General features: G+C 37.1%; 2 protein-coding genes across 2 annotated transcripts in view; one reads left to right on the top strand and one right to left on the bottom strand.

Annotated features, from left to right (window-relative positions):
• DEG7 (DegP protease 7) overlaps nucleotides 1–2,924 on the top strand; it is a 42,250-nt gene extending 39,326 nt beyond the window's left edge. Inside the window, exons 23-24 of the mRNA XM_086246686.1 lie at nucleotides 1,617–1,728; nucleotides 2,464–2,924. Coding sequence (XP_086102812.1) covers nucleotides 1,617–1,728; nucleotides 2,464–2,640 — 289 coding nt within the window. The 3' untranslated portion in view covers nucleotides 2,641–2,924. The remainder of the gene's footprint in view (nucleotides 1–1,616; nucleotides 1,729–2,463) is intronic.
• Nucleotides 2,925–11,185: 8,261 nt separating this feature from the next.
• On the bottom strand, nucleotides 11,186–13,350 carry LOC147283260 (putative transcription factor bHLH086). Its single transcript, XM_086248397.1, has 5 exons — nucleotides 12,760–13,350; nucleotides 12,031–12,135; nucleotides 11,816–11,881; nucleotides 11,600–11,665; nucleotides 11,186–11,311 (listed from the first exon to the last, which is right to left on the bottom strand). Exons 1-5 carry the CDS (start codon nucleotides 13,348–13,350, stop codon nucleotides 11,186–11,188), a joined length of 954 nt encoding a protein of 317 aa, XP_086104523.1.
• Nucleotides 13,351–15,093: the final 1,743 nt, after the last annotated feature.

Raw genomic sequence — 15,093 nt, 5'->3', positions numbered from 1 at the left:
TGTTTTTGTGGACGGCAGCCGATAATGATAACGATAATGATATTTCCATCGATATTTCCTTATTTTGGAGTCTCAATAATATCTGCACGGCCGATATTTTGAACCTTGGTTGTGAATGCTTGTTTTAGCAGCAAGGTGATTACATATTTCTTTTTGTATTCGGGCAGAAAAATGGTGGGTTCTTTAATTGACAACGTAAGACGATTTTAAGTTGGTATGCATATATAGAGTACCATCTGATGTACAGGTGTCAAACTGTGTTTGATACTTGTGGAAACACTGAAACACACTCGTATGAGACTCGCATAAAGGAACTATTGTCATCAGACGACAATACGCATATGTCAGCACTTGTGTGTCTCATGCATATTGCAATGTGATATGTATGTATATGCATATAGGAAGCCATTCAAGAGCAGACGAGTCCGTATGCAAATGGTGTTTTGCTCAAGCGTCATCAAGATCATCCGCTAAAGTGGATCTTTATTTTTCTTACGGTTGATTGAGCGGTTGCTCAATCTAACCGCTCAATCTGTTTTGATTTTTTGTTGTTTTTTGGCTTTTTATCACAAATAGTCCCTCAACTTTCACCAAAACATCAATTTGGTTCCTAAAGTGTATTTTCACTCATTGTCATCCCTCATTTTTGCCACCGAACATCAATTGGTTCCTAAACACACTTTGAAAACTCGCCAAATATGGCTCAGGATATGAAAAAATTCTCCGAAAATTACTATGGATTCCACTTGACTAGTACTATTTTTATATGAGGTCAAGTTATCAAATTCACGTTTAGTATTTTTCCAGAAAATATGGGGAATTAGTTTGGGAATTCTGAATTTTTTGGAAAATCAATTTGATAATTTGACCCCATATAAAAATAGTAGTAGTCAAGACGAGTTCATAAGAATTTTCAGGGATTTTTTTTGTATCCCGAACTATTTTTGGCGAATTTTCAAAGTGTGTTTAGGGACCAAATTGATGATCGATGACAAAGATGAGGGATGAAATTGATTGAAAATGCACTTTAGGGACCAATTTGATGTTTGAGTGAAAGTAGAGGGACTATTGGTGATAAAAAGCCTTGTTTTTTTTACATTTGTTTTTGTTCCAGTCTCAATATGTTTGACTACTTCAGGTTGTAGATTTGGAATTGCTGTTTAGGATATTGGGTTTAGCTTCCTAACTCTAAGCACTAAACGAGCTGATTGATAAAAATTAAAATCTTCCAATTAAGTCGCTGCTCAATCTTCTCCAGCGGATTTCCTGAACTGGGAACTTAGCTGGAGTTCATTTTTATAACATCAGGGTCCTGAAAGGAGGCTTTATTTTGGGAGCAGAAATGTTCACGACAAAATAGGCTAATTAGGGAAGCATGCTACTAGTCGGAAGCTGTTTGGGCATTACTAACTTCGACTTTGGAGTACAGGTGTTGCGTGTACAGAGAATGAATCCTCACTGTTTTGTTGTCCAAACTTGGCGAAAATCTCCGATTGTCGCTGAATCTGAATGTGCACTTCTATTTTTTTTATTAATGTTGTGGTTCTATTTTTTAACTAACCTTTTATGTTCTGAAGTTCAATTTGCTCAATATGCTGACTTGTCAAAATTACCAGGTGGTGTCATGGTAGTCCAGTGCATAGATATGGTCTATATGCTCTTCAGTGGATAGTTGAAGTTAATGGAAAACAGACTCCTGATTTAGATGCTTTTCTAAATGTAACTAAGGTACAGTTCACTCTTATGTATATATCTCACCACAAAATAACTCTATGATATGTGTTTCAGAGTATTTAATTTTTTCTCTCTTCTACACTCTGCGTTTGGGATTTTGATGTGAGATGATTTTTATATGGGGCTTAAATTGACAATTTATCATGGATGGAGTAAGAAATCAACACTTTATTAATACGGGGATTGTAATTAATATATGGATAAAGATTATTAAAATGACGGTGAACAAAAATAAAGAACATTATGCTGCAGTTTTATGATGAAATTCTTGTTGAGTTATGCCAAGCCCCAGTGCATGTGACAAAATCCACTGGGCTGCATACTTTATCATTTGTTGACTTGCGTTGTGTTGTTCTACAACCATGATACTGAGTGAGCTAATCATATTTTACCACTCTACAAACTTGCACGTAATTAGCTTTTATAGACTTTTTCAAGGGTAGGCGGTTACTTGAGATTCATTTGATTCAATATGAATATATTTGTTTCTTGCTTTTCTTATGTGAGCTCATTATTCAGGGTGGCTTACCTCTATCATTGTAAGCTATATTAGTGACTGTAGACGGTTTTCTTTAAATCAAATGAACGAAATGTAATTATTTTTTTGTCACGGAATTACGAGTATTTTGTAGTATTTTAAGATGTATTGGAATCTATATATGAGTGTCTTATGATTCTTTTGCATTATTTATTTATTTATTTGTGATGTTGCTTTGAAAATTGTATCAGGAATTAGAACATGGAGAGTTTGTTCGTATAAGGACAGTCCACCTAAATGGGAAGCCTAGAGTTCTAACGTTGAAGCAGGACTTGCACTACTGGCCTACATGGGAATTGAGATTTGATCCCGATTCTGCCATCTGGCGTCGAAGGACAATTAAGGCACTAGATTATACTAGTACATAATCAAATCCTGCTCTTAAAAATTTAGGTCCTTGACTGGAGCCTGTTGTATAATGAAACTTGAGCTACAAAGCATGGTTTCTGCATCATAAGGATTATACATGGAGTCAGACTGAGGCAGGCAGGCTAGCTATCTGCATAATGCATTCGATCATTATTTTTAGGGGTTCATTATATACGGGAAAAAATATCTCTATATCATGTTTGTTAACAGTTAGCTCATGGCCTTCTGGATACAATCAGGAATTGTTAGATGAAAGTAAAAAGTAAAAAAATATTCATTATCAGTCTTAAATTCCCTTTAATATACCAGTCAAGTTTGGCTTAATGTGTATCACTGGGCGTGCCTCTCTTTTTGGATTTGTCTGCATCAAGTATTATGTGCAATGTATTGTGTGTAATGAACGTATTTGACAAAACTATGCTGCAGGGAAGAACATTTATGATGTGGAGTGCATCAACAACTTATAATTTCGGTAAATTTTGTATAGTACAAGAAGTTGAGGTCGTTTTACAAATGGTACAGTTGCAACCTGATACTTAAGTTTTGGGTGCTTTAATTTGCAGGCTCAAACTACTAAAAACATAAACTCCAATTCACCCGGTCCAAAAGTTACCTTCGAGACCAATTTCTAGATAAGCCTGCTTCTATTGACAAAAAATAAAACGAACTTGAAGAAAATTTTACAGAAAAGCGTGGCTATTTCAATCACCCAAACTTGTTGAGTTGACCACTCTCATTCTAATTTGATAAAAGACATTTTTACCCTAATTGTAAAATGATTGTATAGGACAATTTTCTTAGAGCATGTTTTCTCATTACACCCTATATCCTCTTTATTACCACTGGCTGACTCCACCCACACTAACACCAACACCAACACCATCATCTTCATCTTCACACTCCACTCTCTTACGTACACTACCACCATCTTCAACTTCTATACTCTTCAACCAAAATCCTAGACATAGACTATTTATTTCATCACTCCCATTATACCAAAACTAGCTATTTTTGGTGAATGGACACTCAGAATGACCAATCGGAGTTGTCAAATGAGGTATGTTTGATCATATATATATATATATATATTTTTTGAATTTATGAGATTTTTCGCATTTTGAAGATCTTAGGTTCGCGGTTTTATTCAAAACACGAGTTGAAAATATATAAACTATTTCGGTAGATACCCACTAAATAAGTTGACAACTTTTGGTGAGCATCTGTCGTATAAAAATTTACAATAAATCGCAAACCACTTGTTCGGAGGATGATCATCAAAATTTGGCAAAAATTTCGATTTCACACCTTCGAATAATAGGGGTGGTTTTTTTTACTGAAATTACCGACCGACCGAACCAAATTGGACCAGGCCGATCTGTTTGGGTTGATTTCCATTTTTTTCAGTTTCAGGTGATGAATCGAACCAAACCGCCCTAATTCGGTTTCAGAGGGCGGTCTTGATCTCTTGAACCGTTGATTCAACCGAACTGAACCGACCGGTTGGAAATATAAATGCCCTGTGTGCAATGAGCCGAGATATAAGAACAAGTATGTAGAGAGAAAGAAACAGATTCCGCAAAAGGTGTTGCGTTATTTCCCACTTAAGCCAAGATTGCAACGATTGTACATGTCGACACATACTGCAAGTGACATGAGATGACACAAAGATAAGCGGGTTGAGGACGATGTAATGAGACATCCTGTAGACGGAAGCGCATGGAAAGAATTTGACAAGATATATCCGAATTTTACAGCGGATCCACGAAATGTCAGGTTAGGACTTGCTACTGATGGATTTAATCCATTCGGGAATATGAACACATCTCAAAGCACTTGGCCAGTGGTCGTGGTTCCTTATAATTTGCCTCCCTGGAAATGCATGAAAAAAGAATTCACAATTATGACGCTATTAATTCCAGGACCGCAATCCCTTGGCAAAGAGATTGATGTATATTTGCGGCCGTTGATTGATGAGCTGAAAGAATTGTGGCACAATGGTGTGCCGACATATGATAAGTCCACTGGAAAAATGTTTTCCTTGCATGCAGTAGTCATGTGGAAAATAAATGATTTCCCAACTTATGGGAATCTATCAGGCTGGAGCACCAAGGGTTATATGGCATGTCCTACTTGTAATGAGGATATAATTTCCGCTTGGCACAGTAGTAAAGTATGTTATATGGGCCACTAAAGATGGTTGCCGAGGGATCATAAATGGCGTCACAATAAGGAGGCGTTTGACGGAAAAAATGAGATGGGTGTGAAACCTAAAGAATTATCTGGCGATGACATCTTGAGGCAGTTAAATAACTTAGAATTTGGCCGGATTGGTAAACATCCCTCTAACAAAGAACGAAATATGTCAAGGTCACCTGCACATCTAAATTGGACAAACAAGTCAATATTCTTCGAGTTGGAGTACTGGTCCAAGTTGAAAATCATGCACAATCTCGATGTAATGCATATTGAGAAGAACGTGTGCGAAAGTTTGGTGGGAACAATTTTGGGCATTGAGGGAAAATCAAAGGAAACAATTAAGGCTCTACAAGATTTGCAAGAAATGGGCATCAAAAAACATTTGTGGTTAATGAAGAAGGGTGAAAAAATGATAAAGAAGCATCCATTTTATACAGTGAAGCCTGGGGATAAGAAATAATTCTTAAAGTTTCTTGCATCGATCACATTTTTAGATGGATATGCGACCAATATCTCACAAAATGTGAAAACTGATTCTAGAAAAATTTTGGGCTTGAAAAGTCATGATTGTCATGTTTTATTGCAACGGCTGCTTCCGGTGGGTGTTCGAAAATTTTTGCCTGAAGATGTGGTTGAACCGATTGTTGGGTTGTCGAGGTTCTTTCCGCATATATGCGCTAAGACGTTGTGTGTGTCGGACGTGTCAAAATTGAAAGATGAGATTGTGTACATCCTATGCAAATTTGAACAAATATTTCCACCGGCCTTTTTTGATATAATGATTCACTTGATGATACATTTACCGCAAAAGGCAATTCTTGCTGGGCCGGTCAATTATCGATGGATGTACCCAATAGAAATGTAACAATTCCTAAACTTTTTGTTACTATTCTCCAAGTTTAGCTCTATGTTACTCATAAAAGTTTTCTCACTATGTACTTACATTTGTAGAATGTTGGGTAATTACAAAAGGTACGTCCGAAACAGGGCACACCCCGAAGGCTCCATAGCGGAGGCATACATTGCAAATGAATCCATCACCTACTGTGCAATGTATCTCAGCAGTGTTGAGACGTCATTCAATTAGCCCCAACGCAACAATGACGATGGTGAAAAAAATGAGACACTTTCTGTCTTTTCTCAAATTATACGACCATTTGGCTAAGCCCCTAAACCAACTGTTCAATTCTCGAAACACGATATGGAGGTGGCTCATTAGTTCATACTCAATAATTGCGAAGAAGTTGACTCCTTACGCATTGAGCATGAGGAACTAATGAATCGCGACTATCCAGGACGGGACAAGGAACGTGTAGAGAAAAACATTGAGAATTGTTTCCTAAATGGTTTAAGGAACATGTAAGTGACTACTGACAATAATGATCAGTTCGTTCATGTGTTTGTATGTTTTTTGTAATATATTAATTACATTGTCTTTTAACAGATGGAAAAACTAATTGATGATAATTCGCCATTATACAATGAGTTAATGAGTTTGGCGAGTGACATTCAATGAGTTGAAACGTTTTCCAGATGTAATGTGAATGAAGTTAAGTTTTTAACTGTAGAACGAGATGACATCTTGAGCACTCAAAATAGCAGGGTTTGTGTAGAGAATTTGGAGACTAGCACGGTAGATTTCTACGGCAAGCTGACGAGTGTACATCAAGTGTTGTACTCGCATCACTTTCAAGTTGTGTTATTTAAGTGTCATTGGTTTAATACAGACCCGAATAGAAACAACAGTATTAAACTCGTTTATGACTTAATATCTGTGAACACAAACACTGAATGGTATGAGAATGATCCATTTATTATTGCCACTATGGCGAAACCAGTATGTTATCTGGATGATCCTAAGGCGGGTGTGGGTTAGAAAGTAGCTTAGATGATTCATAATCGAAATATATGGGATATTCCGGAAAAGGAAAATCAGGATGACGTGGCCTATCAAGAGGATTTATCTTCGACCATACCCAATCCATACAACAATGATGTTATCATACAACAAGTCGAAATACATGACGTTACTCCAATTGAGATCGATGTCTTATCAATTGATCTTGGGGCACTTCCCCGAATTGATGTTAATGATTTCATCGATGATGATGATGATGAAGATGAAGCTGATGAAGCTGATGGTATTGATGATGATGATGATGATGATGATGATGATGATGATGTTGATGTTGATGGTATAGATGATGATGAAATGAGTATTTCTAGTGGTGATTCAGATTAGTAAGTGATAATGATGATTTAGATTAGTAAGTCATTACTTTAGTTTTCTTTTTGACTAACATAAATATTTATTGAATTGTGCAAATGAGTTTGATCTAAAACAGGGGTGAATTTCAGAGGTCCAGTTCAGCATCCATGTCCGCCCCTACAGCTCAGTTCGCCCCTGCAGTACAGGTCGGCCTCATAGTCCAGGGCGAATCGACCTCGGTGATAGCCCCAGATCTTTTATCGAGTATTGGGTCTGTGATTCTGTCGCCACGGAGGGCCCGACGTGGTCACCGTTATGGTGCATATGATAATGTTGCGTCATCCACTCGTACTACTTCATCATCAGAGAGTAAGAAAAATGTTTTCACAGCACTTGTATTTAGGTTTAAGTTTATTTAGATATTATAAGATTACTGTGAAATTAATTATTATATTTGCTTTTGTAGGTTCCAAAAACACGAAGGGGATAAGTAGAGGGTTGAAGGCGTCCCGAATCATGCGCACGACGAACGAGAGAATTTGAATCGTTCTTGAGAAAGATCACCTACGACCGAGCAAAGAGGTCCATAGTACTTTTGCTTCTTTTGTCGAGGCGATTATTCGTGCCGACTGCCCCATGCTTTTCCCTAGTTGGGAAAAGGTTGATGACGTCATTAAGAGGAGCATTATGGGCTCCATCTCAGTGAGTATATTTCGATTAATACAAAATGATGAATTTGATCATTCCTAAAAATTTAATATTTCTTTTTTTTTAGGTAAACTATGACATTTGGATGGAGGATCCAGATGTAGCTAGGTATATGGAGAAGTTATTGAGAAAAGTTTACACACAATGGAAGCACAAGCTGCACAGCGAATATAACATGTTTGGATCGGCAGATAAGGCATTGGCCAGCCCTGCACCGGAGATTGCATCTCGGCTTGATCAGTGGTAGTAGTTGTGCACTCATTTTCAGAGTCCGAAATTTTTGATATGTTATATCATTTTAAGACTTCTAAAACATTTTTTCTTATGTTATTCCTTTATCGTATATGCACTAATGCATTTACACTTTGCTTAATATTTAATAGAAGAAGTCGAATGTCAATCTTAAGAATTGGAAAGCGCTCGCAAGGATTGATCATCATGGTGGTTCGATGCCCTTCTCATACTGGGTGGAGTCATATCGTCAAGTGTGCCATTATTTAATTTAATATATATATTCCTTAGTATTGTTTAAGTTTTTGTCAACATTACATTCTTTTTTAGGCTGGTTCGTAGTTTCCAGAGCTCGACAACTACAGGGATGTTTATGGTCGACCCGGCAACAAGAAGAGTATGGCGAAGCACGTTAGTTTTTTATATTTTAGTTTTATTTCACAATTTTTTTATATTTGTATTTAATTTCCTAATTTCTAACTTGTGTATAACATTTTGAAGGTTAAGATGCTCGCCAAGAAGGCGAGTTATTTGGAGGAGGTGGCCAGCCAGTACCCTCCGGACACTCCGTTGGAGTCAATCTCAATCCTCGATCGCAATGCCGGTCTTCGTATTATGAAGGAGACACTGGGTGTTAGGCGTGGTAGGGAGATACGCGGAATGTGAGCGGGTCAGGTTCGTGATCTCAGCGTCGGGTCTTCGTCTCAGCCATCTGCAGAATTCATCAACCTGTCCACTGAAGTGCAGCTGTTGAGGGCTCAGCTAGAAGAATCGAGAGCGGCATATGCACAACAGACGAGTAAGGTGCATCAGATAGAGCAGATGTTCGGCCAGTTGGCCAGGATCGTACCTGGGTTTGTGCTGCCACCAAACATTGACCAGTGCATGCCAGACTCCTCCACCGGTGCCGATGATGTTACTGACCTAGGGGGCCATTAGTGATTGTATGTATCGATTATATTTGCATATAGTATTGAATTGTTGTTATTTTGTATGGATATTTGGATATATAAATTTATTAATTTTATGTCATATAGTTTTTGAATAAAGATTTTTTTAAAATATAAAATTCGAATATATAATCTAAATAAAAAATTTTTTTTAAATAAATATGTTTAGGCGACGAAATTGTTTGTTGCCTAAACACTCTTTGGGCGAGGAATAATTAATTTCGTTGCCCAAAGTATGTTTAGGCGACGAATAATTTCGTCGCCTAAACATGCTTTGGAAGAGGAATATGAATTTCGTCGCCCAAAGTATGTTTAGGCAACAAATAATTCCGCCGCCTAAACATGATTTGGGAGAGGAATAAGAATTTCATCGCCCAAAGTATGTTTAAGCGATGAACAATTCCGCTGCCTAAACGTACTTTGGGCGACGAACAATATGTTCGTCGCCCAAAGTCTCCTTAGGAGACGAACCAAATTCGTCGCCCCAAGTATCTTTGGGCAATAGAATTTACTTGTTCGTCGCCCAAAGTCTTCGGTGTCATGGCTTGGGCGACCAAACTGTTGACAAAGACTTTTGGGCGACGAAATTCGACTTTGAGAGAGAAACTAGGTTCGTCGCCCAAACTCCTTTTTCTTGTAGTGTAGGTTTATTGCTTAATTTATTATTTTCGTAGTTTAGAATTATGTTAGATTTTTCACTTTGTTGTTCACACTCGCATTAGTTTTATTAATTCTAGAGATTACCTTCGTTTTGATTGTATTTTTTTGTCGTACCTTTATTTTTCGCATTTAATTTTAATTGCACTATTTTATTTTATTGTTATTTTCGTTAATTTCACACCATCATCCATACATCTATAATCACCCACCAAATCACTTTGACACTTTCATCTCATTATGCCGTCTCAAAAGTCCTTGCATCAAGGCAGTGATAACCTAAGACCGAGATCCCATTCCTTCCTCGGTCATAGTCTTTTGGTTGGAAGTCAGATTTACACGCAAAATTCATAATTGTACACCCGGTTTATGACCATGTACTGACACGCCTAACGCACACAACAAGAATGCAGTTTCCTTGATTCGCGGCCTACTTGACACGTGGCTGTAGAAATTTTGAGGCAAACAATAGGCTTGGGCGCCCCTTGGAGAATGAGAAGTTGAAGGCATTGGAGCTTTGGTTAACTTGGGTACGGTCCATCCCAAGATTGATCTTCAAGGGTGAGATTCTCCGCACTCAATCTCATGTACTTGTATATTTATATTTTCATGTCAACCCAACTATTATAATTGGGTATTTAGGCTAGAAAATGTTTTTGTTGGTAACACCACCACACTTTCGCACATGCGTACATTCATGTAGATGAACACACATTTTCTTTCACGTGACGTATATATAGACTGTATCGTTTCCATTTTCCGGCAGTTACTTGTTAATTTTAACTATTGTAAGGTTAGTTCTCAACCATTTTAAGCTTTATCTAGCTTGATTGAGGCATTTTTATTTGAAACTCACATTGTAATCGAACTACTTCGATTTAGCTTCAAGTTAATGTAACTCACATTTACTTATTCAAGTTTACTCTCTCTCTCAGTCTCACTTAGTCACTTTACTTTGTTTTTCTTTACTACTCTTTATATATTTTTTACTTTATATATATTTGGTAGCATTTCTTTGTGTTTCAAGATGAATTCTAAGTCATAGTCTGACCTAGGCAAGAAAACAACCTTAATTCCACTGGACTAGTTCTCCACCCAGTCCATAATCGTTTGGTTAAAGCTAGGCTTATGCTTTTTATACATCCCACACTTTACAAGTCTCTAGCAAACTTGCTGACATGCCTGCAACATGCTTTTCACACTAGCCACAGGGTAAAGATTAATCCCAATTCCTTAACCATCTTAAGGCTTGGTCCAATTTGAGCCCAAACACAGGCGCATATATCAAGAAGCATTAAGTTCTTGTAACTAGTTAACCTAAGTGGTAATGAAGGTTGAAAAAAATGAGATAGGATTATAATAGATCACCCTTCGATCATTTGATTTTTGGTCAGAGTTTCAGCCATTTCTAAAGTTTTAAAAAGAATACATGTATGTATATAATTCGGTCACAACATATTCATAACTAGGAGAGGAAAAAAAATGTTGTCAATACATATATCGCTAAGTACGTATTTCCTTGCATTGTTGCAAAGCACTTATTTTGCCTACGTAGTTACTCTTGTTATTATTACCTCTTTTTCAAGTACCCCATTACAGCTTTGAGCTTGTACTTGTGTCTCTCTGGGATGAGAGGATAGCATCAATGGCTTCCTTCACTTGAGAAATATCGGGAGCTTTCCCGCCTTGAACAGGCCAAAATTCATCGGTTGCCAACACCTAAATCAAGATCTATATATAAGCCTCTAGCGTTTCAAGGGATCATAGAAATCTAAGCAATATATTAAATTTAAATGAGTGCTGCTATTTGTACGTATCATATATATATCTCACTGACCATTTTGTGTACCATTAATTTCTTAATAAAAGTGAGTAAATACAATTAAATAAATGGTACATAAGATGGTTAGTTAAAATAATACAAATAGTTCCTAGAAAAAAAAAAAATAAATAAAATAATATATACAAATAGTTGTATTAAATTAAATTTGTTTATGTGGTACACACCTTGACTTGCAATTGAAGGAATTTGACATAACTAATCGCTTTCTCTAACATGGTCACCAAATCAACCTGCATATATATATATATAAAACTTTGAGAATTGCGAAAAACATAGTATATAGTACAGGAAGCCAACTTTACAAGATAATGATCATTGATGCCTCTATGTCATAAGCTAGAAATAATATATAGCAAGTCTGTTAGAAATTAAATCCAAACCTTGCAGCCATTGGGAACCAGTTCCTGTAGTATCTTAAGCCGCTCGCTAATCCGCTCTCTTCGATTCTGAAAGACAAGCATTCTTTCGATCACCACTTCATTTTTCTATACTTTTCTTAGTTTACAATCAATTAAATTTCACTATCAAAGATCAATAAATATCAAGATTCAAAACTAATTAATATTCAATTTGCATAAGTATAATTGAAGCAAACCTTGGCTGCAATACTTTGGGGGTCCTTTGAGGGACTTGACTTGGGTTTGGGCTTCTTAATAGCACTAGTATTGCATTGCTTCTTTAAGGGTTGCATGCTCTCTCCCTGTGAACAAATTATTAATTGGAAGATGAATATAAAAATTTGAGCACTAAAAAATTATATATGTTTATATATTTGGGTAATTTTATTTTGTCAAATATCATGTTATACAAGAATTCTCTGACGTAAGGATGTGAGAGAACATTTAAACACTCATGATGAGTACATGTTCAAACGTTGTATTATGAGTGTTCGAACCCTATCTAATATCCTGCATTGATAATGCTGCATCGTCCATTAGAAAAGCATCTATAATATTCTGTTGCAATTTTCTTAATCCGGCCGAGTCATACATTCAAATAAAGTTATGTTTGATAGATGGTTTAGATTAACAATATGATAATAGATATAATATATATATATATATATATGTAGTCATTCACTAGAGAGGATATCCGTTTATTTTTTGTGGATGAATATAGGATCGGATGACGTGATTCTTGTGCAGGTCTTACATACACAAGAATCATATCATCCTATACGTATCAGCAAAAAAGAAAAATAGGTGTGAATCATCTGCTCGTGAAAATTTTCCTATATGTATCGTTTAACAAGAAAAGATTTCCTGTTTAATTAAATAAATTAATTGGTGCAGAAAGAGAAGGAAAGGGTTTGGGGAATAAAAACCATATGAGGTCGCTTGTGAAAGCCTGATTCTTGAGTTCCGGATTCCTGGAAGCTATCTCCAACAACTGTGGGTTCAGAGTATAACCACGTCCCACAAACCTCCTGATCTGCATGATTTTCTTTTGAGGCATTATTGGGCATGGAGCTGTAATTGCTCGCTGTCCGAAAACAATGGAAATCCCCCGAAAGGCGTGTAATTGGGTCGTCGCTGATGCTGCTGCACGTACCACTTAATAATATTGCCTGATCATTCCACTGCTGGTAACTATGGTGCGGATGCAAGTCATGATAATGCTCATCACCATCATCATCTTTGTGATCATTGCCAGTCTTCAAGTAATTGCTCTGCTCGTTTTTCTCAAAACTAAGCAGAGATTCACTGCAGTGGATGAAATTACTATTGTACCCTCTACTACTACTACTACTTTTGAAGTTTATCACTGAGTGGGATACCTGATCATGATGATCAGGTTGATAAGCTGTAGTACTGGCGCTTCTAAACACAAATCCATCAGAAAGATCTGAAGAAACTTGAAGGGACTCACTAGTGCATGAGTCATTAATGGGCATTCTGGCCTTGCCATGTGCCATTGAATTGAAAGATAGAGAATATATAATGAGCTTGAAATTTGGTACTAAAACTAGCTCAAGTACTTAGGCATGCATATGCAGAATGACAACTACTGTAGAGAAGCCCTATATGTACAGCTTTAAACTAAAATATTTTATTATATATTATTGGCTGTTGGTTATGGGTCTGATTGTTGTATTTAAGTCAACGAATAATTAAAATATGTTTACTGAAATTAAAGTAGCTAGCTAGGAAGTCTTAATATAGAGTACTCATGGGAACAAGAGAAAAGTGTATGAGTTCATTAATTAATTAATTAATATTTGTAGATGTATGAATGAACTTGCATGCTATTAATTAATTATTGTATTGGGATTGTTAGCTGGCAGAGGGGAATAGATTGAAGACTAGATATGTATATAAAGAGAGAGAGCAAAGCGCGCAGCAGAAGGCTCGCCGGATCTTTCGCCATCGCACGTCGTCTCTCAGATTCCAATATTCACAGTCTCTCTCGATCGATCACTTCTTGAACTTGGACCACTTTAACGTTACTTCCTACTCGCTTTCCTGCTCGCTGCGGCACGTGGACTTGAGCTCTATTGTATTATTTTTATATTATGGATTACATTCTCTTCATGCATTAAGCTGGCCATGGAAATGGAAATAACTTTCATGGCCATTGCACCGAAACCCTCAAATGTCATTTGATATATATGTTTTTCAAATAAACTTAAGGAACAACTTGACAGTGACGGATCTAGGAAAAAGTATTCCGGAGAGTCATGGTGTAAAACCCAACGGGAGGCGGCATGTCGCAAACGGATGGGGGCTGGCCGGTGGCGACTTGCAGGCAGATGGGGCTAAGTGAGGGCTTAGAGTTTGAGAAAATGTGAATTGAGGATAAATGGTGAACATCCATTAGACCATTAGGCTCATGTTTATTTATTTACTTAATTTTTTTCAACTTCATACCTTACTTTCAAAATGTTGCACTAAAGTACCCCAACTACGAATCTGTATCAATAAGGTACCTCTATTAGTTTAGCCATCAAAAAAACTGTTATCTCATGACGCGGCAATGAGATGGCACCCATAAACCCCACCACTTACCTTTTAAAAATAGCCACTTAAAAAGAAAAACAATAAAAAAAAAACCATATAAAACCTTTTAAAATGATGTAAAATACAAAAAAAAAAAATGAATAAAAAAATTGGAAAGAACTCCACTTGCAGGTGCAGATCCCACCCCACCCATTTTCGTTTTCTTTCTCCTTTTTTTTTTTTCTTCTTCTTCTTCTTTTGCAAGACTGCAACTCCACAATCACCAACCAAAAAAAAAAAGGGAGAACAACAAATAGTATAAGAAGATAAGAGGAGTTAGGCGGCGGCTAGGCTAGGCTTGGTGGGCTTAGGGGTCATGGTGGCTAGGCTTGGGGGGTTACGGAGGCTGGGCTTGGGCGGTCACGGCGGCTAGGCTTGGGGTTTTGTTGGGGAAGGGTCGCCGGTGTTAGGGGGTCAGGCAACCTCTTACCTTTGAACGTGGATTCGTCCCTGCAACTTGAAACCTTGCGATGGCCTAAAGTCAAATTATTATCCATTAATATCTTCCCTCACATGCATATATATATAGAGATTTTCTCTAGAGAGGATGTCCGCATTTACAAAATTTATGGATGTGAACTATCCGGTCGCCATCCGATAGACAGCCACAAATTTTGGTCGACAGGTGCTGTAGCAAGTTTGGTCGCCAGGGTCTACCGGAT

Source organism: Dryas octopetala, chromosome 6, assembly GCF_963921425.1.
Source record: "Dryas octopetala chromosome 6, drDryOcto1.1, whole genome shotgun sequence".
In the NCBI taxonomy this organism is placed as follows: Eukaryota; Viridiplantae; Streptophyta; class Magnoliopsida; order Rosales; family Rosaceae; genus Dryas; species Dryas octopetala.
Note: the sequence above shows the minus strand (reverse complement) of the source record. Positions and strands in the feature narration are given on the sequence as shown.